The 23125-nt window shown below is 57.6% G+C and overlaps 2 protein-coding genes across 5 annotated transcripts in view; both read left to right on the top strand.

Moving 5' to 3' along the window:
* PRRT1B (proline rich transmembrane protein 1B) overlaps positions 1-23125 on the top strand; it is a 596855-nt gene that overhangs the window by 548646 nt on the left and 25084 nt on the right. The window lies entirely within an intron of this gene.
* Positions 13556-23125, top strand: part of NTNG2 (netrin G2) — a 64351-nt gene continuing 54781 nt past the window's right edge. For 2 of the 4 annotated variants that reach the window (XM_066366883.1, XM_066366882.1), the window contains exons 1-2: positions 13556-14103; positions 17760-18829. In XM_066366883.1, coding sequence (XP_066222980.1) covers positions 18617-18829 — 213 coding nt within the window. In that variant the 5' untranslated portion in view covers positions 13556-14103; positions 17760-18616. The remainder of the gene's footprint in view (positions 14104-17759; positions 18830-23125) is intronic. The other 2 variants (XM_066366881.1, XM_066366879.1) reach the window with 2 other exon arrangements.

Genomic DNA, 23125 nt, shown 5'->3' with positions numbered 1-23125 from the left:
CTTCACCAGATCATTGCACAACCCTTGGTGGGATCCCAGCTCAGCTCTCTGTGCCCCCACCATGCGGGTCCTTAGCCACCAGGCTCCACTTGCTTCCCGGTCTTTGCCCATCCTGGTCTGCCGGCAGTCAAGAACGCCGGTGGGATGGCCAGAGAGGCTCTGGAGTCCGGCGGAGCAAGGCTGCTCCCTACTCTGTCTCAGGGGTTCCTCTGCCTCAAGAAGCCAGTGGCAGTTTGTCAGTCACATGGAATATGCTAATCCTGGGGCTCCACTTTAATAACGGGCTCTGGCTGGCAGGAGCTCTTATTTCAGCGAGGTGTGAATGCTGTTGCCATGGAATGCAGCCTTATACCCAGGGAGCAGGGATTGCTGGTGGCAGAAGCCACTCCGGGACTCTAGTGCCTTTATCCCGATTTCCTTCTCCTCTGCGTGAGCACTGCACCACCGCTCTTTGGTGTGCACGGAACACTGGCACGTAAAGACAGTTTGAGTCAAGGCGCTCGGTCCCCGTACGTTTATAAACCACCCTTCTGGGATGGGAGAGGGATGAAGTGGTTATTTTTCCGACCATGCATAAAAATAACATCTGAATTGAGAGTGAAGCAGGACTGGTCTAGCAGGTCGAACATCAACGACTCTTTTTCTTTCTTTTTAAAAGGTATTTAAAAATTTTTTTAAATTGATTTTAGAGTGGGAGAGTGAGCGAGAGTAACATGGAACTGTTGTCCCCCTTGTTTGCGCGTCCACGGGTGGGTTCTTGCATGTGCCCTGAGCAGGGATGGAACCTGCAACCTTGGCGTATCAAGACGACGCTCTAATCAACTATGCTATCTGGCCAGGGCCTCGACGCCTCTTTTCCAAAAGGGTGGCAGTCCCCAAACGGGTCCTCCACCAGCCCTTGGTTCTTGATACAGGAAAGGTGGGTAGGGGACCCCAGCACTGTTTGGGTCGGTGTGCGCACACGCGGACGACCCTTCTCCAACCATGCTGTGCAGTGGGTTCGAGCCCCAGCTTGAGTCAGCAGTCCTGGGTTCCCTCCCCATGAGCTGGGTGACCTTGGGCCAGTGACTTACATATTCTGGAGGCCCAGTCTTCTCATTTGCAAACAAGGGGGAGCAAAAGGTGACAGCACAGAGCAGCGGGTGTGCAGGTGATGGTTACAAAGCACGGCACCTGCACAAACCAACAGCTCGGTCATGGGAGCTGTAATAGCATCTCCGTTTCTTTCTATCACGACCTCTCCTCTCTCCCTCCCTCCCTTCCTTCCTTCCTTCTCTCCGTCACAAAGAGGGTGGGGTATGAGGTTGGAGGGATTAAAAAACTACAATGCGTCATAAGTGGTCTCTGTCCTGAAGTTCTTCACCGCCTAGGAGAGGACAAGAGCCGTGTGCCCAAATACCTGCGGTGCAGGTCAGACCGTGGTCACGAGAAACGCGATGGTGTGTGCAGAGCACTTACGATGTGGGACACACATTTTAAAGCGCGTTTAAAGATTGGCACACGAGCTCAACCTCTTCTAATCCTCAGAACAATGTTGTGCGGGAGGAGCTATTCTTCTTACTCCCATTTTGCAGATGAGGAGACTGAGGCTCAGGGAGATTAGTTAAGGCGTCCAAAGTCATACATGGCCCGAGGGTGGGGGCTGGGATTTGGTGTTGGTTGGTTGTCTGCAGAGCTGTGAGCTTTGTCACCACACTGTGTCAGCATCTCCCTACATAGCAGTTGGGGGTGGGGGTGCCTCAGGGTTCTTCCGGGCCGGAAGGCCAGGGATGGCTTCTCAGAGGGGAGAGGGCTGGCACCACAGTCTGGTGAAGCCATGTGGGATGTCCCGGAGACCGGCGGAGGCAGAGGGCCTGGGGTCCAGGCTCAAATCCACCCTTTAAGTCCCTACTACTCCGTTCCCAGGGGAAGACGGATCCGGGCAGGGGGCACCCGGGGAAAACCGGGGAGCAGCCTGGCTCCCCCTGACTGAAGTGGGGGGGCAGGTGAGGCGTCATGATGAGGATGGTGGAGATGAGCTGGCCGAGCAATGAGGAGCCGAGTGCGGCCGGCTCAGGGATAAAGGGGGAGGCAGGGGTCCGGGGAGCAGTGACTCAAACACAGGTGTCAGAGTTAGCTGTCTTCCGGTGGTTTCTTGTGTATCACCTGTTTACTTATCGGAGACATCCTTGAACTGTTACCTTCTCTTTTCATACCTTGCCCCCCCCCCCCGCCCTGGGTAACACGTGTGCTCACTGAGGTCACGTGGAAGAACGCAGTTCTCGAGTCCATGGGGCCATCAGAATCACAATGTCCAATGATTTGGTGGTGTCACTGCCTCCTGCCATCCATCAGCTGACCCTCAGGTCTCCAACTGCTGCTTTCCTCTCCTCCTCCTCCTCCTCCTTCTCCTCCTCCTCCTCTTCCTCCTCCTTCTCCTCCTCCTCCTCTTCCTCCTCCTCTTCCTCCTCCTCCTCCTCCTCCTCCTCCTCCTCCACCTCCTCCTCCTCCTCCTCCTCCTCCATCTTCTCCTCCTCCTCCTCCTCCTCCTCTCCTCCTCCTCCCCTCCTCCTCCCCTCCTCCTCCTCCTCCTCCTCCTCCATCTTCTCCTCCCCCTCCTCCTCCTCCTCCTCTCCTCCTCCTCCCCTCCTCCTCCCCTCCTCCTCCTCCTCCTCCTCCATCTTCTCCTCCCCCTCCTCCTCCTCCTCCTCTCCTCCTCCTCTCCTCCTCCTCCTCCCCTCCTCCCCTCCTCCTCCTCCTCCCCTCCTCCTCCTCCCCTCCTCCTCCTCCTCCTCCTCCTCCTCCACCTCCTCCTCCTCCACCTCCTCCTCCTCCTCCTCCTCCTCCTCCACCTCCTCCTCCTCCTCCTCCTCCTCCACCTCCTCCTCCACCTCCTCCTCCACCTCCTCCTCCCCTTCCTGTCTGCGCACGTGGTATCACAAGGAATGCCCGGAATGCACGTGAGCAGAGGAAACCCAGGGCCGGAGCGCTGGGCATCCGACACGGGCCACCTCTTCTCTGTGTTGGAGGTTGTGATGCCGGTGGCCGGGGGCGGGCAGGTCCCCATTGAATTTGGGCAAATGGTAGAGGAACTGCGGAGCCAGAAAGCATTGGGCCATTCCCGTTTAATGAAGTCTCACAATGGCAGAGGAGCACACAGGCAGGGGAAGACCTCTTCTCCAGCACACAGACAGCAAGAACGGCCCCTGACGTGACGGGCAGGCAACCTACCATCCACAATCCCCCACTTCTCTTCTCTCTTGAGTGCCAGCACCCATAGCCTTATATGGGCGATGCACACGGGCCTCTGCCACGTGCTCACACACTAATCAGGCAAAGTGCCTGCAGCCGGTAAACCCGCGAGCAAGCCTAACACAGCCGCCCCACAGAGGTTCTTGGTGCCCTGGATCTGCTGTGGGAATTCCAGATGGGCTGTCTTGATTAGTAGTGATGCCAAGTACCACACACATAGACCTGTCTCTCTGTTTCTTATCAGGACACTCGGAGGACCTTTCAGGGTTGTGCTTGTCAAAGCCCGGCATGCACTTCGGCAAAACTGACAGGTGAGACAGTTCCATGGGAGAGGGTGGGGGGAAGAGAGAGAGAACCAGCACATGCACCGTCAAGAACTAGAAGAATTTGATTTTACTATTCCAATTAGCAGCCGTGACAATCCTATTAATACACTACTTACTCAGCCTTACCTGTGTGCACAGGGGTGGCTTCAAACCAACAGCATCACCCTCTCTTCTAACTCAGTGCTTGCCCATTTGTTCATGTAGCACATATTTATTGAGCACCTACTATGGGCCGGGCACTGGGAAGTCTGTGTTGACTCAGACGGGCAAAGCTGTCTCACACGGAGCTTATAGTCCACAGGGATGTGGGGAGGGGGCCCTGGTAACCAGGAACCACGACGCAGCATGGGGGGCTCCACGTGAAAGGAAGCAGAGCATCTGGAGAGAGCTGCAGGGGCACGGGTCCCCCATCGCAGGCTCCAGAGGACCATCGGCCTCCCAGCCCAGCTGAGTCTCCTGAGGGTAGAACTATCTGTTCTGGCTCACTGTCATTCCCCAGACAAGGCACAACCCCAGTGGGGACTTGGATGAAAAGCCATCACTTCTCAACACCTAGTAGGGGGCAGCCCTTGGCATAAACAGGCTGCACGGTTGCTGTTCTTATCTTATCTCCTTTTTGTAAATAAGGGACACAAAGGGGGGACGTTTCTCATGGGGGGGGGCTAATGAATGGCAGAGGAGGGATTTGAACCTGTTCTCCCCCAAGGTCTTATTCCCCTTACACCTTTTTCTTCCAGAGTCAGACCTCTTTCCATTGGCACCTGCCGCTTCCTTGACAACCTGGGGAAGGTAGAGTCTGAGTAAGGAAGGGCGGGTGGGAAGGAAGAGGAGGGAGGGGCAGTCAGGAACGGCTAACGTCCTGTGACACTGGAACTCAGGAGCCCCGGGCCTTGGCAAGACATTAATAACCTTGGCCTACCAGGGCGGCTCTGCCAGGGCCTGGGGGAGCAGTGGGGCGGGCCTGGGGGAGCAGTGGGGCGGGACCCGCCCCACCCCCACCTCCTGAGGCGGCACACACCAGCAGCGCTCACCTCGCCTCTCTCCCCGGACTGGGCTGGAAGCTTTCTAGAGCTGATGTTGGTCTGCCTCTCCAGCCCCAACACAGAGCTTGGCATACAGTAGGCACTCGATAAATAACTGTTGAGGGGACCAATGAATGGATGGGCGGGTACATAAACCAAGCCTCACATTTCCAAAAAACTTTGCTACTTTATCATCTGGGTAATTGCACATAGCACGTGCTCAGGAAATGCAGGTTGCTTAGTTCGTGATTGACATTGTCCTCAGTTAGAAGCATTTCCCAAGCACCTATGGGTATTTGGTACAATTCTGGGCTCTCTATGGGATGGGCATAGACTCATCCCCTCTCCCAGACAGACATGATGAATCCATCGCCGAACAGCCCTGACTAATCACCTGCAGCGCTGTGTCCTGGTGAACTGAGATCCTGCTCAGCACAGCCCTCTGGGCAGCCGACGTGGCCCATTGGAACTGGCCGCTTCTCTCTGCCCCCTGCACTTGGCCATCTCGGAGTCTGAGAGACAGCAGCCAGGGCAGCCTGAGGGGAGCTCCCTCCTCTATAAGCAGAAGCCACTATTTTGTCCAGTTATCCAATGTGGAGCGGTGGGTGGGCCTGGCTGGGGAGAGGTTTACGGTGACAGGAAATCACAGGTCCTGAGAAGCCACCGCAACCCTGCAGGTGGGTGCTGCACCCTGAGGCACCTGGAGGACCAGAAGCTGTCTGCCTGCCCTCATCTGGGGAGACCCCAAGAGGGCCACCCCAATGAGGTGGGCCCTGATGGATGCCTGGTAGTGGGGTCTTCCTGAAGCCACCCACAGGGGACGCTATGGGACAGCAGACCACCCACGACCCCACCACTGGGCTCTGTGTGTGTGGGGTGTGGAGGAACAGCAGTTATTAGCATAGCTAACAACCCATGGGCCGCAGGTGCTGACCAATCCGAGCAGGCGCTCAGTGAATGTGGGAGCAGGGCCTGGTGGGCCCGGCTTCTGTGCCAGGAGCTGACCCCGGTAGCTGCTGGGTGTGGGGAGGTCTGGAGGGCTGCACCAAGGAAGGGTCCTGGGTGGCTCGGGACACTGCACTTACCGACTGGCCAACGTGTGAAGTGTGGACGTGTCTCAGCCAACAGGGCCTGCGGTCCCTGTGCAGACCAGCTGACCGGGACCAGTCCTCTCGCGCTAAGAGGTTCTTTCTGGAAATGGTCCCGTCACATTTGGCCCAGGAGTCCCAGCCGCATCCTCGGGCGCCCCAGACCCTGCAGGCGCCTCCTAATGGCTGGGCCCGTGCTGGGCCCTTTAGCTGTAAAGGGGGAGCCCCCCGCTGAGTGCTGGGAGGGCCTTTCCGGAGCCCTTTCAGGCCCGTTTACCGGGGCCGCTGTGTTCCCCCGTAGCCGGGTCTCACCTGTGCGGGCGCACAGTGTGTTAATGTCAGGCTTCTAACAAGCCTGCTCTCAACGTGGGTCTCTCCTCTCCTTAGGGAGTTGTCATTCTGTTGATCATTCAGAGAAGCATTTGTACCGGACGAGCCTGGACATCGGCACTGCAGGGACCCTCGGGCAGCACCGGCCCAGCCCGCTCACACACCGGGTGAGACCCTGCCACCCAGAGAGAGGGACTGGCCAGAGAGAGGGACTGGCTAGAGAGAGGGACTGGCCAGAGAGAGGGACTGGAGAGGGACTGGCCAGAGAGAGGGACTGGCCAGAGAGAGGGACTGGCCTGAGAGAGGGACTGGCCAGAGAGAGGGACTGGCCTGAGAGAGGGACTGGCCAGAGAGAGGGACTGGCCAGAGAGAGGGACTGGCCTGAGAGAGGGACTGGAGAGGGACTGACCTGAGAGAGGGACTGGAGAGGGACTGGCCTGAGAGAGGGACTGGCCTGAGAGAGGGACCAGAGAGAGGGACTGGCCAGAGAGAGGGACTGGCCTGAGAGAGGGACTGGCCTGAGAGAGGGACTGGCCTGAGAGAGGGACCAGAGAGAGGGACTGGCCAGAGAGAGGGACTGGCCTGAGAGAGGGACTGGCCAGAGAGAGGGACTGGCCAGAGAGAGGGACTGGCCTGAGAGAGGGACTGGCCTGACAGAGGGACTGGCCAGGGACTGGCCTGAGAGAGGGACTGGCCAGAGAGAGGGACTGGCCAGAGAGAGGGACTGGCCTGAGAGAGGGACTGGCCTGAGCCGGCGTGCTGGGGCTCAGGGGCGCTGGCTCTGGGTCGGTCAGGGCTGGGTTGGCCTCCTGGAGTAGGACTTGAAGCAAACTGTTTCACCTTTCTGAGCCTCTGTGTCCCTATCTGCAAGGGGGAACCAAATAAGGGCACCTCCCCCTGGGCTTGGCACACGGTCTGTTACCAGTTGATCAAGATTTCTTTAAAGAAAACCTGGCAGCCTCCTGGACTCTGTGGTCGAGAATCACGGTTGTATTGTAAAGGCCAGCAGAGAGCACGGGTGATCATAGGGAGGGGTTGGTGGAAGAGAGAGGGGTCGTGTTTTGGGCTTCACATAGGTGACTCAAGCTGGACCCAGAGCATGAGTTAGTCTGGATAGGAGGACGGGGCTACGTCCCCTTATTTGACCCGATGTTATATTATAGTTCCTTTGGCTTCTGGTGTCACCAGAGTTTGGCAGTCTCATGAGTTCAAAGCCAAAAAGTGGCAGTTGCCCTGACAGGTAGGCTGAGCATCTCCCGTGGCTCGTTAGAGCCTCGGGGAGTTGGAAGAACCATCCTGAAAATGGGGACAGCATGGGACATCCTGGAAGTTGTGGTGACAGCCAGCAAAGTCAATCGAGCGAGGGGACAGTGGTGGCTGTAGGCTGTCCCCATCCATTAGGCCACGGATCATTAAGTGAGAAATCAAACAGGTGTCCAAGATCAAGAGTCAGACTTGATGACTGATGCTAGCTGTCGTGTTCCAGGTATTGTGAGCAGAAAGTGACCAAGGGTAAGGGAGAGAGAGGGACATAGCCTTACACCCGGTCTGCCCCAAAGCACAGACGTGGGATCAGGGGCAGCGTCCCTCCGCGCCTTTCAGCAGGACCAGGGCCCGGGCAGCACAGCGCTTAGAATCGAGCGTTTGGATGGTGAGAAGTTTCCATGACACACTTTGAAGGCAGGGGGACCCAGTAAAATTGTCACCATTTGCATCCCCAGGGCCCTGCAGAGTGCTGGCACACAGTAGGTGCACAGTGGGTGACCTAGAGTCCCCTGTAAGGAGTTGTCCCCTGAGAGCCGAGCTGGCGGGGCCCCTGCTGACAGAGGGAGGCCAGTGCTCCTTCGCACCCTCACCTCCCAGACCCGGGAGACCCTGGAGACTCCGATTCCACAGGGTTAAGCAGCAGCTGCTTCTGCCCGTAGGGCCTTCGGACCAGAGCCCTGCGGTCTGCCACAGCCGCTGCGGCACCAATAGGGCTGTAACCCCAGCTCCGTATGGCTCCCTAGAAACCGGGGAAGGGGCTTCTTCCCTGCAGCAGCCCTGCCCCTCACGAAGGAGCTTTGCTGGGAGGAGCCAGGCTCTTCCGGGGCTGAGCTCTCTCTCTCTGCCATGCGGCCAGGCGCCCAGGAACAGGGCAGTTCCACTGGCAGGAACCTAACCAGTGTGGGGCGGGGCAGGGCCGTGGGCAGAGACTCAGCAGGCCGAGGCCGGTGGCCCGAGGGCACATCCGCATGCCCAGCAGGGCCTGTTCTGACCACACGCCCAGCTACGCGCTTGCTGTGTGCCCTGGAGAAGGCACGAGACCACTCTGGGCCCCCAGGTCTCCTGCTCACAGGGTGAGACTGCAGTGCCAGTTCCCTCCCCAGACTGTCGGGCAGGAAACAATCTTGGGATAATCTGCTTCATTCAGAGACCACACGTCAGTGAGACCAGCAAATACCGACCTGCCCTAACCTTAACCCAGTGGCCCGGGGCAGACTCAACCTCAGAGTTCTCATGCGGACAGTGTGGGGGTGGGGGGGGGGGGAGAACAGCACCGTCCACGGGTGGTGGTAGAGTGGGAACAGGAGGCATCCAGGGACGGCCGTGCACCGTGCCTGCTGTGGAATGCCAGAGCCACCTTGTGTTAGGCACTACCTAGACACCAGACAGCTCATGACAGCCTCAGGCCGGGTGTAGGCACTGGGGACTGTCATTACCCCCGTCTCTCCAGAGGAGGCGCCGGACGCTTGGCGAGGAGAGTCCTTTGCCCAAGGTCGCTCACACAACTAAGAAATGGCAGGCAGGAGCGCACGTCCATCCGTCTGGGGCTGCTTGACTCTGCAGCCCTGAATCCCAACCATGACTAGAGTACAGCGCTCACTGGAGATCGGGAAGGAACCCTCAAAGCTGACCAGCCATCCCAGTTTACAGCTGAGAAAACTGAGGCTCAAAAAGGGAAGAGATCGGGCTCGTCACAGCGGTGCTGCTGGAGCCAGGCCGGTGACTCCCAGGGTGGCTGCTCACAGTGACTGAGCAGTGACTGTGTGCTTTCTGTGCACCAGTGCATGTCACTTCCACAATCACCTGAGAAAGAGAGAGGCTTTTTCATAATCTTGGTCTTCACGTGGGTGAACTGGGGCAGAAAGGGCAATTGCTTACTCTGGGTCAGCCAGCTAATTAACAGGAGGGGTAGGAGTCACAAGCAAAGGTCAAGCTCCAGTGCCCTGGTCCAGCCGCTTGTGCTACTGCCTGCCTGTCGGCCCAGGCTGTCCTTACCCAGCAGCCTGGGGCCCGGGCCGATTCACCCGCCAAGGGAATGGAGCCTGCAGGCTTCCCAGGGCATGGCCAGCACCGGGCAAGGCTGGGCACCCAGGAGCCCCTGGCTGGAAAGGCACTGCCTGGGCTGCACTGCCCGGAGAGAGGGGCACGGAGCTGGCGCTGGCATGCCCAGCCTGCCTGAACACCATTAGCCTCCTGCCTCTGGAGCAGAAGTTGATCCAGCTAAACACAGGCGAGCAAAGAACGAACATCTTGCTTCCTGTGTGCCTCTCATTGTAGGCAGTGCACATCTTGGGAGATGTGTGGATGAGAGGCACCCTATAAAATGCAATCAATTATGCATCACCATTACAGAATTAATCACAGTATGATTAATAAAGTAATAATAATTAATGGGAGGCTGGTCTGGAGATTGAGGGGAGAACTGACAGAGAGGTGTCGGGGTGCTTCCTGCAGCCTCTGCCGCTGCCTGGTGGTGTCACCTTGGGGAAGGCCCTGGGCTTGATGGAGTCTTGGTCTCTTTCTCCCCGGTCCCTGCCTTGGCTGGAAACCTCTAGCGGGTCCTGGGCTAGTTCCCCGGACCTTACCATCTACTTCCAGTGCATCTCAACTGCTCAAGGTCAAGGGGACAAAGCGAGAGCTTGATCTGGTCCGACACCGGTGGAGGGAGCGGGGCGGAGGGCGAGAACACGTCAGGGCGGCTTGTGTGCTCACACTTGCCTTTAATCAGTGGCGCGAGCTCATTCAATCCGTCTGTCCTCTTGGCTGTCTGCATCAGGATTTGCCTTCCCTTGAAAACCTCCAGAGGGCCTGGGCCCCCTCTGTCCCCTCTCATCACAAAGCTAGTGGACCATTTTTGTGTATGACTTCATAATTTCCTGTTACTGCCCCATCTATGCGTATTTCTTCATTGTTAAGGAGTTAAGCGACACAGAAAGAATATGTATAATGAAGCATGCCATTGCCCCATCTCTCTGTTCGTACTTAGGTATCTTTATTTTATATATATATGTGATATATATATATGTGTATGTATGTATATATGTATTATATATATACTTTTATATATATATCTCCTTTTAAAAAAAAACAGATGGAATAGAATGAAATGCATTGTTCTGCAAATGCTTTTTGATAATAGACTCCACATCCACAGTTCAAATTAGAACTGTGCAGTGGAGCCAAAACCCGACCAATGAAGAGGGCAATCAGGCTGCTGGTGAGAGGCAGCCAGAGATTTTTTTTTGAGGGGGGGGGGGATTTATTAACACTTTCCTGCCCCTGGTGCTTGGCTTCTATTCATGGCTGGGAAAAGGTAATTTGTCATAAGGTACAGTAATGAAGTTTAAAAATGGATGTCCCGCCTGACCTGTGGTAGCACAGTGGATAGATCATCAACCTGGAATGCTGAGGCCACTGGTTCAAAACCCTGGGCTTGCCCGGTCAAGGCACATATGGGAGTTGGTGCTTCCTGCCCCCCCCCCCCCCCGCTTCTGTAAAATAAATAAATAAATGAAAGGAAATGGATATCCCCTTGGCCACCTGGTCCCTACATGGTTGGAATTGTATCTGTTTAGCCCTTTATTGCTCGCTTGAAAGGGATGTCTCTGGGGGCTGCTCTGGCCAGCTGTCAGCTGGGACCACCGTCCTGGGCCAATCCCTTCATTATACAGAGGGAGAAACTGAGGCCAAAAGCAGGCAAGTGATGAGCCCAGGCCACATGGTTTAGTTAGGGACAGACTAAAAAAAACCCCCATTATCCTGACTCTCAGGTGAGTGCCCTTCCCACTGCCCCATAATTCCCAGGGTCTGGAAATGGGAAGATGGAAGACAAGTTCCGGAATGGGTCCCTGAAAAAGCCAACTGTATTGGCCTCAGCTTGTTGGAGAGGCAGGAAGTACCTGGGAGGGTGGGGCTGGAGAGCTGTTTTATTTATTTATTTCGTTATTTACTTATTTATTGTATTTTTCCGAAGTTAGAAGCAGAGAGGTAGAGAGACAAACTCCTGTATGCGCCCGACCAGGATCCACCTGGCATGCCGACCAAGGGGCAATGCTCTGCACATCTGGGGTCTTGTTGGTTGCCACCGAAGCCATTCTAACACCTGAGGTGGAAGCCATGGAGCTGTCCTCAGCACCCAGGCCAACTTTGCTCCAATAGAGCCTGGCTATGGGAGAAGAAGAGAGAGATAGAGAGAAAGGAGAGGGGAAGGGTGGAGAAGCAGATGGGCGCTTCTCCTGTGTGCTCTGGCCAGGAATCGAACCTGGGACTTCCACACACCAGGCTGATGCCCTACCACTGAGCCAATTGGCCAGGGCCAAGAGGTATTTTAAACATTGTTTCTAGTGGCATACACCTTTGCATGTGGGTCACAGCAACAACAGAACAACATACCTGGGGTCCCTGCACTGTGTTTAAATGAACCACGGTAAGCAGCACCCCCCTGCAAGCCTGGTGCCTGTCCTGACAGCATCCAGCCTCAGGGATGATGGAGGAGCAGGGCGTCTCCCGGGAACTGAAGACTACGCCTGGGAACGAGGGCGGGCTGTGGGCTTACCCTGGGTCATCACTGCTTTGCTTAAAAAATCAAATTGAGACCTGCTCTCCTTGGAGGAAGGGCTTCCTCCTGCTGGAAGGAGGATGCTTTGCGGCCCGGGAGCAGGCGCCCAGGGGCTGGTGAGCATCTGCTCCCAGGACAGCGTGGTGGCGTGGGCCCCTCTCTGGTGGGTGGGACCCGAGCCCACGTGCAGGAGGAGCCCCTTGATGGCCTTGTCTTGACCCCTCCCGAGGAAAGAAAGACTCACTATTCACACCTCACAGAGGGGGAAACCGAGGCCCCCAGGCACTCTGTGCCGCCCCCTGTTAACCAACGAGTCAGACAGTGGCAGGGTGCCACCTGAGGGCCTGAGCACCCTGCCTCCCAGGACAGAGACTTCCTTAGCAGCGTGACCTTGGGCAAATACCTTAGCCTCTCTAAGCTGGATCTCTACCTTGGGACTTGGCTAACAGGAGTTAACTCACTCTTGGGGAGAATCAGTGGACAATACACAACCCGGTTTGCATGGAGCCTGGCATAAAACAGATAGTCAATAAATGTCAAATAATTATCATTATTATTATTTATTAAAGCACATGACAGTCTTGAATTCTGCATCCTCTGCCTGCTTTGTGACAACCGTCTGACTGTTACTCAGCACTACAGCCCTCTCCAAGCCCAGGGGAGCCGAGAGCAGGAAGGGTTAAGGCGGAGGGAGGAGAGATGGCAGAGGGGTGGAGCACTGAGGTGCCACATCTTGCTCCTATTCCTGACACCCCCGTGACCTTGGACCAGTCCCCTCTCTTTCTCTTTCTGTCCTCAGCCTCTTTGTTCTTAGTGCATCCAAACGATGGTGCAGTGCTACAGTGAGGACCCACCTGGAGGCCAGGAGCACCTCAGAACCACATGTCCCCCGGGAAGACCAGAAGCTCTCCCCGCCACCCTGGGAGGCAGCCTGGCAGGAAACCTCCAGGGGGCTGGAGAGCCCAGGGCTGACAGTGTTGCCACCTGGGTGGCCTCTGCCCTGGCCCTTCCAGGCTAAGCAGGGAGTCCTCCCATCCCCTCCTCCCGAGCTAACCAGGGCGTGAGCTGCCCCTGCCCCCCTCCTCTGCACTCCCTCTGGAAACGGCTTGGTTTCTCAAAAGCAGGGCCCATCAGGGTGGAGGCGGCATGTGTCAGCTGGTGTTCAGGCTCTGGTTGTGCGCTCCAATCGCTCCCCCTCCCCATCTCCCCAAATCCACCCACCCACCCTTTTACCCACTGCTCGGGGCCTTCTGGGCGGCAGCACTTCGTGGAAGATGTCAGAGCAGCAACCCTGAGCCCTTGGCTGTTGGGGTGGGCAGACTGACTCACTTGGTCCCCTCCCTGATGCCGATGGGGCAGCCCCCACGCCCATGGGCGCTGGCACCCCGTCAGGACCCTGGGTTTCGGAAAAGGAAGCTGCAGGCCCGGGGAGCCTGACCCGAGCTGGCTGAGGATGCGCTCTGCGCGCAGGGACCCGCTGGCCCCCGGGCCGGGAGGAGATGTTTAGCGACCCCCCCCCCAGAGCTGTCTCGTCCCCGCGGCCGCCTGCTGGGGCCACCCTGGCCGCGGGCCCACTGGGACGCCCCTGCTCGCGGCGCCCCTCCCGGGGCCGTGGCGCGTCCCCCGAGTCTCGCAGTATTTCCTTCCTGCACCTTTAAGAAGACCGTTGCTCCGTGGTGGGATGGTGTGTTAAAGCCACACAGAGGAAGTTACGCAGCCCGGATCAGACCGAGAGATAAAAGCCCCGATGGTGATCGTGAGTGATGGCAGGAGGATTTAGCCTCGGCATTAACTTGGAGCGGAGTGCGGGGGGGCCGTGAAGCGCCCCGCCATCTGGCCCGCATCGCGCGCGGGGGGATGCCCCGGAGCCCCGACGAGCCGCCGCGAAGCCCACCCGGGCTGGGGGCAGCCCGGCGCCCGAGCGCGGGTCTTCTCCGAGCCGCCCAGGGGGGCCAAAAAGTTTGCACTTGTTAGCGGCGACCTCCCGCTTGGGCAGGGCGGGCGATGCTGGCGGCGCGGGCGGCCCCCTCCCCCGGCCCGCGTCTCCGGGACGGCTGCGGGCGGCCCCCCCGGCGGCCGGAGGGCTCCCCGGCCCCACTCTGACGGCCACGGCGGCGGCGGAGGCCACAGCGGCGGCGGGAGCGGCACGGGGAAGGAGCACCCGCTCGCGGTCCTGAGCCCTCGCCCCCACCCGGCGCCAGCAGAGCGGGGAGGCGGAGCGCCAGAGGGTGGCGGCCCCCGGCCTCCCGGGTCTCCGCTCCGGGAAGCCGCTCCGAGCCGGGGTAAGGCGGGCGGGGAGCGCCCGGGAGGCGCGCGGGGGGAGAGGCGCTGCAGCTTTGCCAGCCTGGTTTCATTTCTGAAGGGGTTCGGTGACCGTGCAGGCTTTCCCGGGGCCGGGAGCCACTTACAGAAGCCCAGCAAAGGCTCGGATGCAAAAGTTGTTTGGTAGCGGCTGTTACTAGCGGAGGGCTGGAGCCGCCGGAGAGGGGTGTGTGAGTGTGCATTTGTAGCAGCATCTTAAAGGAGTAGCTTGTCTTCCCGGCTGGCTTTTCTCCACCAGGGTCTTTTTCCATCCAGTGTGTGCGCGCGTCTCTGTGTGTGTGTGTGTGTGTGTGCACGCGCGGTGGGAATGGATGTTGCGAGAACGCCTAGATGTGTTTGTGAAAAGAAAATTAACCCTTCTCTTGAGCCACTCCCTTACCCCAATTGAAGTGCCACCACCTAGAGCCCCCACCCCACCCTCTCCCTGTCGGACGGAGAGCTGGGTATATGTGTGAGTTGCACAGAGAAACTCCTGGCCAGCCAGGACTGGAAACTTCTTTCCGTGCCGGGAGGGGAGGGCTCATGGGGGAGGGGGTTGCGCAAAGACCGGCTTGGGGACGGTGTGGAGTGAACCTCGGACTGGACAGCACACAGTTGGGGGGAACGGAAGCGGCAGGAAGGCAGGAAGAGGACGTGGGCTCGCAGGGTCGCCCGCTCCGGAGTAAGTTGCCTACCTACCTCGGCGGGGGGCGGCTGCTGCAGGGTCGCTGCTGGCAGTGGAGCTGGGGAAAAGCATGCAACTAATCCGTGCGTTTTGCTCGGTGTCTTCTAATTAAGGGAGACTAGACCCAATGAGGGGTGCCCTTGGTGCCTGCCCGGGCCTTTATTGAAGGCGTGATTATGAATTGCTCCCGTGGCTTGCACTCAACTTCGGAAGACAAAAAAGCAGCTGCAGGATTGCCCGACACGTCCGTGTGCGGTGCACGCCCCTTGCAGCCCACCCGAAGCGCAGAGCCACCCGGACCCCTCCGCGTGCGCGTCGGCAAGCTGACCAGCCCGGATCCGGCCCCAGCTGCCCCGCCGAGGCCTCTTCCTCGCGCCCCACCCCCGGCGCTCAACTTCTTGGGGTTGCGCGGCCGCAGAGAGGCCGTGGGGTCCTCGGGAGCTGAGTAGGCTCCTGGTCTGGGACTGGGGCCGCGGGGCCTCCCCAACCAAGACGCGCGCCAGCAGGGAGCCAGCCACGCTGCCCGGGCCTGGGGCTGGGGGTAAAAAGGTGACCCCGGCGGGCTCCCCTTTTCTTCCCCGCACCCCCCCCAAGGCCGTTTCACCCTCCTCGACTGCCACCGCTGCGGAGGGAGAGAGAAGCTTGGGGTGGGCTGGGTCCCCGGTAAGACTCCCAGCGCCACCCTCCAGTGACCCCAGGGGCTCCGCGCCCACGGCGGCAAGTTTCCCACGGGGCGAGGGCGCAGCCGGCAAGTCCGGGAGGAGCCAGCTCGGAGAGGCGCTAATTCAATAAGACAGAGAAATCGGAGTTCAGAAATCCCGGTAAAATCTAATTTTCTGGTTTTAATACCCTGGCTATCAGCACCCCCTCGGCTCCTGAGGACTCTTAAAAGAAAATAAAGCGTATCGATTCCATTTGTTTTGGGGAGCTGCAGTTTCTTAATAATATCAGGTGAAGATTTATTTTCCAAGGAGGAAACAGTCCACCGGGATACAACCTCTCACTCTGCAATTTCCCTGCTCGCTTCTCCCTCCCGTCTTCCGCCTCCTGATTCCGGGGACTGTTGGCGTCTCTCCGCCCCTCCCTTTTTCTTCTTCTTTTTTTTTTTTTTTCTTTTTTGGCAAAAAACCGACTGTAATATTCGCGTGCTGAGTTCACAATTCCCCTACGGTGGCAGCAACGCCCAACTGATTGACTAGTTATAAACACATTCATTACCCCGCCCCCCGCGCCCGGCCGATTTTGTTGCTGTCCGCCACCCCACACTCCATTTTCCACGGAAGGCATGGCGTTGAAACCAACAGAAACGCGGCGGAATGAATAGATTCGCAAGCGGCCCCACGCGCCAGTGCGCCCGGGTCTCCCCCGCGCCCTCCGGTACCGCGCCGGCCAAGCCCGGAGCAGCGGAGCAGCCGCTGGGCCTGCGACGGAGGAAGCCCGCAGCCCGGCCCCCCTACCTGTTAGTGAACAGTTGGGACACTCCGCGGCAGGAAGAATTAATTAGGGACCTGCTGTTTACTGGGCGGCACAAGGCCCGCTTGGGTAGAGGCATCCAACCCTTTGCCGGCCGCGCTATTTTATTTTTACTACATTTTTCTCGGGTTGTAAAAATAGTCACCAGGCGGGCTCTTTTCTGAGAGTTTTCTAGCCAGGAGCGCATTCAATAGGCTGGGCAGACTCTATAACAGGTTTTCTCTTTAGGAACAGCCAGAGGTGAGACAGGAAAATATGGTCCCCTTGCCGGTCATCCATCTCCATCAAGAGCGCTTCGGCCAGAGAGAGGGGCAGGGCCCACCCTAATTCAGATTGACCGTCTGGGCCTGGCGCTGGGGGCACTGGGGGCACTGGCTTCACCTGGGGAGTTGCTGAGCCACCCGCACCCCCCCCCCTTCCTTGGGACAATGTCCACCCCTCCCGTGGTGTGTCTGCAGGAGTGTGTTTGTGTCTGAGTGCAGAATGGAGTTTCATGGAAACATAGCTAATTCTTCAGGGACCCTCGATGTACAGTGGCTGGAGGGATATCAGGTGGGAATCAGGCTGAAGTTAGCACCCAGACTGCAGCAGTTGGGAAATTTAGATGCAATAATCATAGGCGTGATAACCAGAATAATTAATAACGCAGGCGCTTCTGCTGTGACTCATTGCAGTAACCTTTGCCCTATTGGCTACTGTTTTTGGCTGTGATCCCACACTGGCTGGACTCAAATTCTCCTGGTGACGATGTATCAAGTGTCTGGGAATACTCCACCTTGCTGGAGTCCTGTTTTTCGCAATATAAGTCATGTTAGTTATATCTATTTGGGCTTCTAAGTAATTACCACTAGTTTTAAAATAGTAAAGCGATAAGTGTAATAATGATCCATTTATAAACGTTCCCTCTGGGGCTGATGGCAAAATTTTGGCCTTGATTAGAAAAGCTAAGTGACAAACCATTGTCACCTCTGTCGAAATCTTCCACATTCCTTGTCAGAGTTAAAAATTAAACTCACCACTTCAGAGTTTGGGGAGATGTTCATGAGCGCATGGCTCCCAATTGTCTGCCGGCTCGTGGACCACTCTGCTGACCTGTACGGACCTGTATGGACAGTCCCATTGCGCCTGTAGTTAGAATCTCACCTCTGCTTTGACATTTTGACTTGGTATTTCAAAGCAACCATTCAATCTTGGCTACTTGGGCATGTTTTAGGGAGCTGCCCACTCTAAGCCAGCAGGGCACCTCTGCTGGCCTAACGCCCCCATTAAGCAAGAAGAAAATGCATCGCCTTTTAAATAAGGTGCCCGGTCTCCAAATGCGCAACTCCAATACTAATAAAAAAACAATGCAGTTTTCTCGGGAGACCTTGCTAATGCAGCCTCATTTTATTTTGTCTTTTTTTTTGCACATTTTGCCAGAGAGTGTTTGTTCTTATACATCTTTATCCCCCCCCCCCTTCTCTTTTTAATTTGTTGCAGGTGTTGTTTGCTAATGAGCTCTCCTCCCTTCTTACAATGAGAGACAAGCCGGATGCTGGGTACCTGCATGGATTGAGCTGAAGCCCCAGAAACTTCATAAGAAGTTGCTGATGGCTACCAGCCAAGGTCAGCTGGCCCCCATTAGTGCCTGTCCCCACCAAAACAGAGCCAAATCAGCTTTCCCCCAGTGAATAATACCTCAGTAGCTTTATTTTTCTGTTCCAGTCCAGCCACACCATTGTTGTCACTTTAAGCCCACACGAAAAGAAACCTCTTTTATTGGTCTGAGATGCCAAGTCCGGTCCCGTAGAGGGAACATGCTTCCAGCTAACACGTCGATCTCCTGATTTTATTTTATCTTTACAACGCAGGCCAGAGGGTTGTTTTACAGGAGTGTTGAGCACATCACCCATGAAGGGCTCTTTAAAGACGTGGATTGATCGGAAGGACACAAATTAAAGGCAATCCGATCCCGCCCCATGCCAGATCCCCGTGGATTTCCTCCAGATCCCATTTCCACCCACTGTCACAATTTGAGAGTCCACCTGACTTGATCAGATTCACCTCAGGGAGAGGTGTAATGCCAAGGTTAGGAGGACACGAGTTATGGACAACTTTCTGATCTGCCCATCAGCAGTCTGAGAAACGCTGGCTCGGAGTTTTCCGTACCAGCCTTTTTGGGAAAAAAAAGCAAGTTCCTCGCTGTTCCTTGGCTGTGCCCCGAGTCCCTGGGACATCCGGCCTCCCTTGCCTCCCGGTCGATGTGGCATTTCCATGCTGAGGCCCAGAGTCCCGCCTGACCCAGCCGCCGCCTCTCCAGGGCCTCTGCGGGCCGCGCCCCCCCGGACAGCACAGCCATGCTTCGCCTGCTGACACTCCTCCTGCACTGCCTCCCACTGGCCTCCCGGGACTACGACATCTGCAAGTCCTGGGTGACCTCGGACGAGGGCCCCACCTGGGAGTTCTACGCCTGCCAGCCCAAGGTGATGCGTCTGAAGGACTACGTCAAGGTGAAGGTGGAGCCCTCGGGCATCACGTGTGGAGACCCTCCGGAGCGCTTCTGCTCCCACGTGAGTGAGCCCACCCGTCCCTGTTCCGTCTGGTCAGGCCAATGGGAGGGGGCGGGGCAGACGCCTGGGATGGGTGAGCAGAGGGCGGGGACCAAGGTGCCAAGTTAACTGTCCTGCATTTGGGATTGGGACTAAGTCTCTGTCCCACCTTGGAAATGTGCCAAAGCAGAGGCCGCTCTGAGGACTCTGGGGTCATGTGGTGTTACTCTGGGGGGGAGGGGGTTCTTGGCCAGCAGACCACTAGATCCTCTTCTCTCGGGAAGACCATAGTGGTCACAGACCCAGCCTCCCAGGTAAGCCCTGCCTCCTTTGTAGGAGGTCAGCATTCTGGGCCAGGGAGCAAGGCACCGTTTGCAAAGTGACACTCTGACCTCCCTCTCTTCATCCCTTCTGCCTGGCAACCTCCTATCCCACCCGATCGTATCCGGCAAACAGTTTTGCCAGGCCAGGGTATGCCAGGCACCAAGCTGGCACTTTGCAGGGGGAGGTGCAATGGAAGAGCAGATGATATTCATGAGGGAGGAAGGAGTGGTCAGACCAGAATGGACAGTGTGGCTGGTGCCCTCTCCAGTTTCGTCCCTATGTGCCACAGAGTACTTCAGTACTCGAGTAATAGTAACAACAGCAGCAGTAATCATAGTGGGGTCGTCTATGCAAGCCCCTCGGGCATGAGCTAGAAGCCTGGTCTGCGTCACTCCACAGACGCCCCGCCCCCGGCTCAGCCGGGTGAATCTGTGTTATCTAAAGGAGTTGTAGGGGATGGCTCTGGACCAGTGGCATCTCTGGGCCTCTGCTCCATCATCTGTAAAATGGGTACATTAATAGCACTCACTTATAGGTCGTTGTAAGGAGTATGTGAGCTAATTTAGACATGTCAATGTAAAATGCTCAGGAGAGGGTCTGGCACAGGGCAAGGACCCCCTCGATGTTAGCTGTTGCCATTCCCATCATACAGATGGAGAAACTGAGTCCTAATGTCGCACACCAGGAGGAAGTGGTGAAACTGTGGTTCAGATGTTTGGCCCCAAAGCCACTGAGCTAACCTGCCTGCTGAGAGATGCCGTCCCTTCCGGACATTGCTCTGGAGGCCTCGTGCCCGGCAGGAGACCGGGGAGGGCACCCAGGCTACAGGAGCTTCTGGGAGGGGCTCAGGGTCATCCTGGGGGTGTCCTTGGGGGAGCCTCCCAAGGGGTTATGGCTGGACTGAGCCAGTGTCCCTACCAGGCTCCCAAGGAGGCCTCAGTCCCCCGGGATGCTTCCGTCCTGCCACAGAGCGGTCAGCCCAGGAAGGCAGGCCTCCGGCCAGCTGTGCGGCAGTCTGAGGCTGTCACTGTGGGTAGTGCTGGGCCAGGTGAGGAGGGACGGAGGGAAGTCTGGGAGCTGGGGGCCGGGTAGGTATGGGGACCCCCACAGCCTCACTGGCTTCGCTGGCTCAGGGATGGGCAAGGAGGCTGGCCCCTGAAGGTCAGGGACAAGGCCGGGTGGGGGGAGTCCTGCTCTGAGTCCGAATCTGAGGCTGCTGCCCACCCAGCTCCTGTGAGGACTTCTGTGCACACTCCCTGCACAGAACCAACTTCTGCCTCTCGTGTTAAAGAGTCTTGACCATGTTTCTTCTCTTAAATATGAATCATTGCCTTAATGCGCTGGGGAACAGGGGGGCCTGGCAGCTAAATAATCATTTAGTGGACCGGCTTCTTTCTGGTCAAGGACTGGAGGAGTGGAACTGACCATCAGATGCAAGTCCAAGGCCCTCTCCTGGCCAAAGCTGGCTTGGCTGCCCTTGGCCCTGGCCCTCCGCCCGCACACAGAGAACCCAGTGCAGCCGCCAGGGTGGGGCGGTCACGGCCACGGTCTTGATGCTGACCCGCCTGAGCCCAGGCAGCTGTCTTCCAGCCCTGGGCTTGGGAGGAGCTTCTGATCCCTCCTTCTTTTCTCCTGGGAAAGAGAGGTGAGGAGCAAGAAAAGATCTCCACCATCCCTCTCGGGTTGGGTCCTCCAGTGTCTGGACACCTGTCTGATGGACTTGAATATTTCATGACAGGACACCGTCAGCTCTGTCTTTGATTATAAATATGCAGCCGATGACACTGCCTCGTTAGGTGGAGGGCAGGCTTTCCTGGGAAGGGGACTGGCTTCTGTGGGGAGGAGGGGTCGCGTCCGGCTGGACTCACGCGCCTGCACCATCGTTGACTGACGCTTCTCCTAAGCAGGTCCCTGTGCGTCTCTTTTTATTGTCTCTAGGCTGCTCTGAGGCAGGTGCTGCTCTAATCACAGGTTAGGGATTAGAAGGTGTTGCCTAAATCCCGCCAAGGTCACTGGGTCTGGGAGGCAGGCTGGGAACTCACCCGCCAGGTGGCTTGATCTCCCCTCTCCGAGCTCCGGTCTCCTCCTCCGGACAGTGCCGGGGGAGGGACGCTGTCCGGCCGCCTGTGTCCCAGGCACGATGCTCGCACATCGCAGCGGCTCCAGGCGCAGTGCCTGTTATTTGCTTCTTCTTGTTGTCATTACATCCTGGGGGGTGTCCCTGCCTTTTCTTGGCCTTCCTTCTGCCTTCAGGAGGCCACGCCCCGTGTTTCCATTCTCGGGGCAGCAGGCAGACCACACGTGTCCAGGCAGCTTCAACTCCAGCCGCAGTAGGTGTTAATAACTGGCCACCAGGGGATGCCCTAATGGTGGCCAGGCGACCCACTGGCCCCTTAACCCAGCCACTGCCCACCCAGTGGGTCCCTGTTCCCAGGCAACCCTCCTGCAGTGAGTGCCGGGCGGTCCCAACATCCAACCAACGGGAGCATGAGCCCAGAGCACCTTGAGTGTGTGCCGGAGGGGTCAAGGGGTGGCTGCCCTTCTCAGGGTTTCGGGGTGCAGACCCTCACCACCACCCCCCGGCTTGTGTCCTTCAGCAAAGCCACCTGAGAACTGCATTGTAAATTCCAACCTGCTGAGGAAGGGGAGAGGGAGGGAAGACCAAGATAAATGAATAAATACAAACCGATTGGCGCTCGATGCACAACGAGAATAATAGGAAGGAGCTGTCAAGCAAGGGTTCTCGGGCAAGGGCAACATTGCATCGAGGGCCGCAGGAGAGGGGAGACGCCCCTCCACCCCTCGGTTCCCAGGGCCTGGCTGGAGAGGGCCAGGCTGGCGAGACCGCAGGGCCAGGGAGGGGAGGAAAAGGGCTCCTCAGCCTTGGAGGGTAACTGCCCCTTCCAAGACCTCCTGGATCGGGCGGGGAGGAGGGTGGAGGGGGGCGTGGCCACGAGGAGCAGCCCCATGGCTCTCTGAAGGAGAGTTCCCTGGTGCCTGTGAGACATGAGCTCACAGTTGAGGTTCAGGAGGGAAACGATGAGGAAGGAGAGAGAGAGAGAGAGAGAGAGAATGAGAAAGAACACCAGCCACAGAGCAGGCAGGATATTTTCAAGCGATCCTACAGCTACCTACTTGCTGCCCAAAGTGCGTTCTTGGGCCGGGAGCACAGCCTCGCCTGGTTAGAAGTGCAGGGAGCCAGGCACTTCCCGCCCCAGACCTGCCGGGGCCAGAGGCTGCCAATGCAGGGGACTCGCACGGGGGACTCGCACGGGGGACTCGCACGGGGGACGTCTGAGAACGGCTGCTCCCCCTAATCGGCCGGCCAGTGTCACCCATCGTTGCTGTTCCCAGCGGATCTTTGCGGGGTGGGGGGTTGGGGGGGCTGCTGCTCAAGTGGGAAGACATAGAGCAGGGCTGCGCAGAGGCCCCAGGACTGAGGGGACGGAGCTGGGAGCTGAGAACCCTGCATGCTGGGGACCCTGGAGAAGGTTCCAGAGAGAGGAGGGGTCATGATATTCCAGCAAGAGCCACAGGCCTGGGACCTGAAGGCCTGAGCCGGCATCCCGGCTTTGCCACTCCGCTTGCGGGCTTGGCGAGCTGGCACAAGTCTGTAAACGCTCTGAGCCTCGGTTTCCCCATCGGTCACGGGGGATGATGGCGGCTGCCGCGCCCCACCCCCCAACCAACTTCCTGGGAGGAGGAGGCGTCTGGCTCCGAATACCACCTGTGCTTGAAGAGAGTAAGCTCCGTGTCAGTGTGGGACTTTGATATTATTCTTGATCGAGTCTCAATCATCTCACTTCTTCCGCGGTGACATGGAGGAACATTCAACGTTGTGTTTAAGAGATGTGAGCACACAGATGCCTTGGTCCTGGCAGACAAGAAAACCGAGGGAAGGCTGTGAAAGTTCATCTTTTAAGCACACGTCTTTCTCTAAACCTTCTTTACCTTCTCTGTGCCTCAGTTTACCCAGATGCAGAGCAAATGCCC

The sequence above is a fragment of the Saccopteryx leptura genome, chromosome 2, assembly GCF_036850995.1.
Source record: "Saccopteryx leptura isolate mSacLep1 chromosome 2, mSacLep1_pri_phased_curated, whole genome shotgun sequence".
Taxonomy (NCBI): Eukaryota; Metazoa; Chordata; class Mammalia; order Chiroptera; family Emballonuridae; genus Saccopteryx; species Saccopteryx leptura.
Note: the sequence above shows the minus strand (reverse complement) of the source record. Positions and strands in the feature narration are given on the sequence as shown.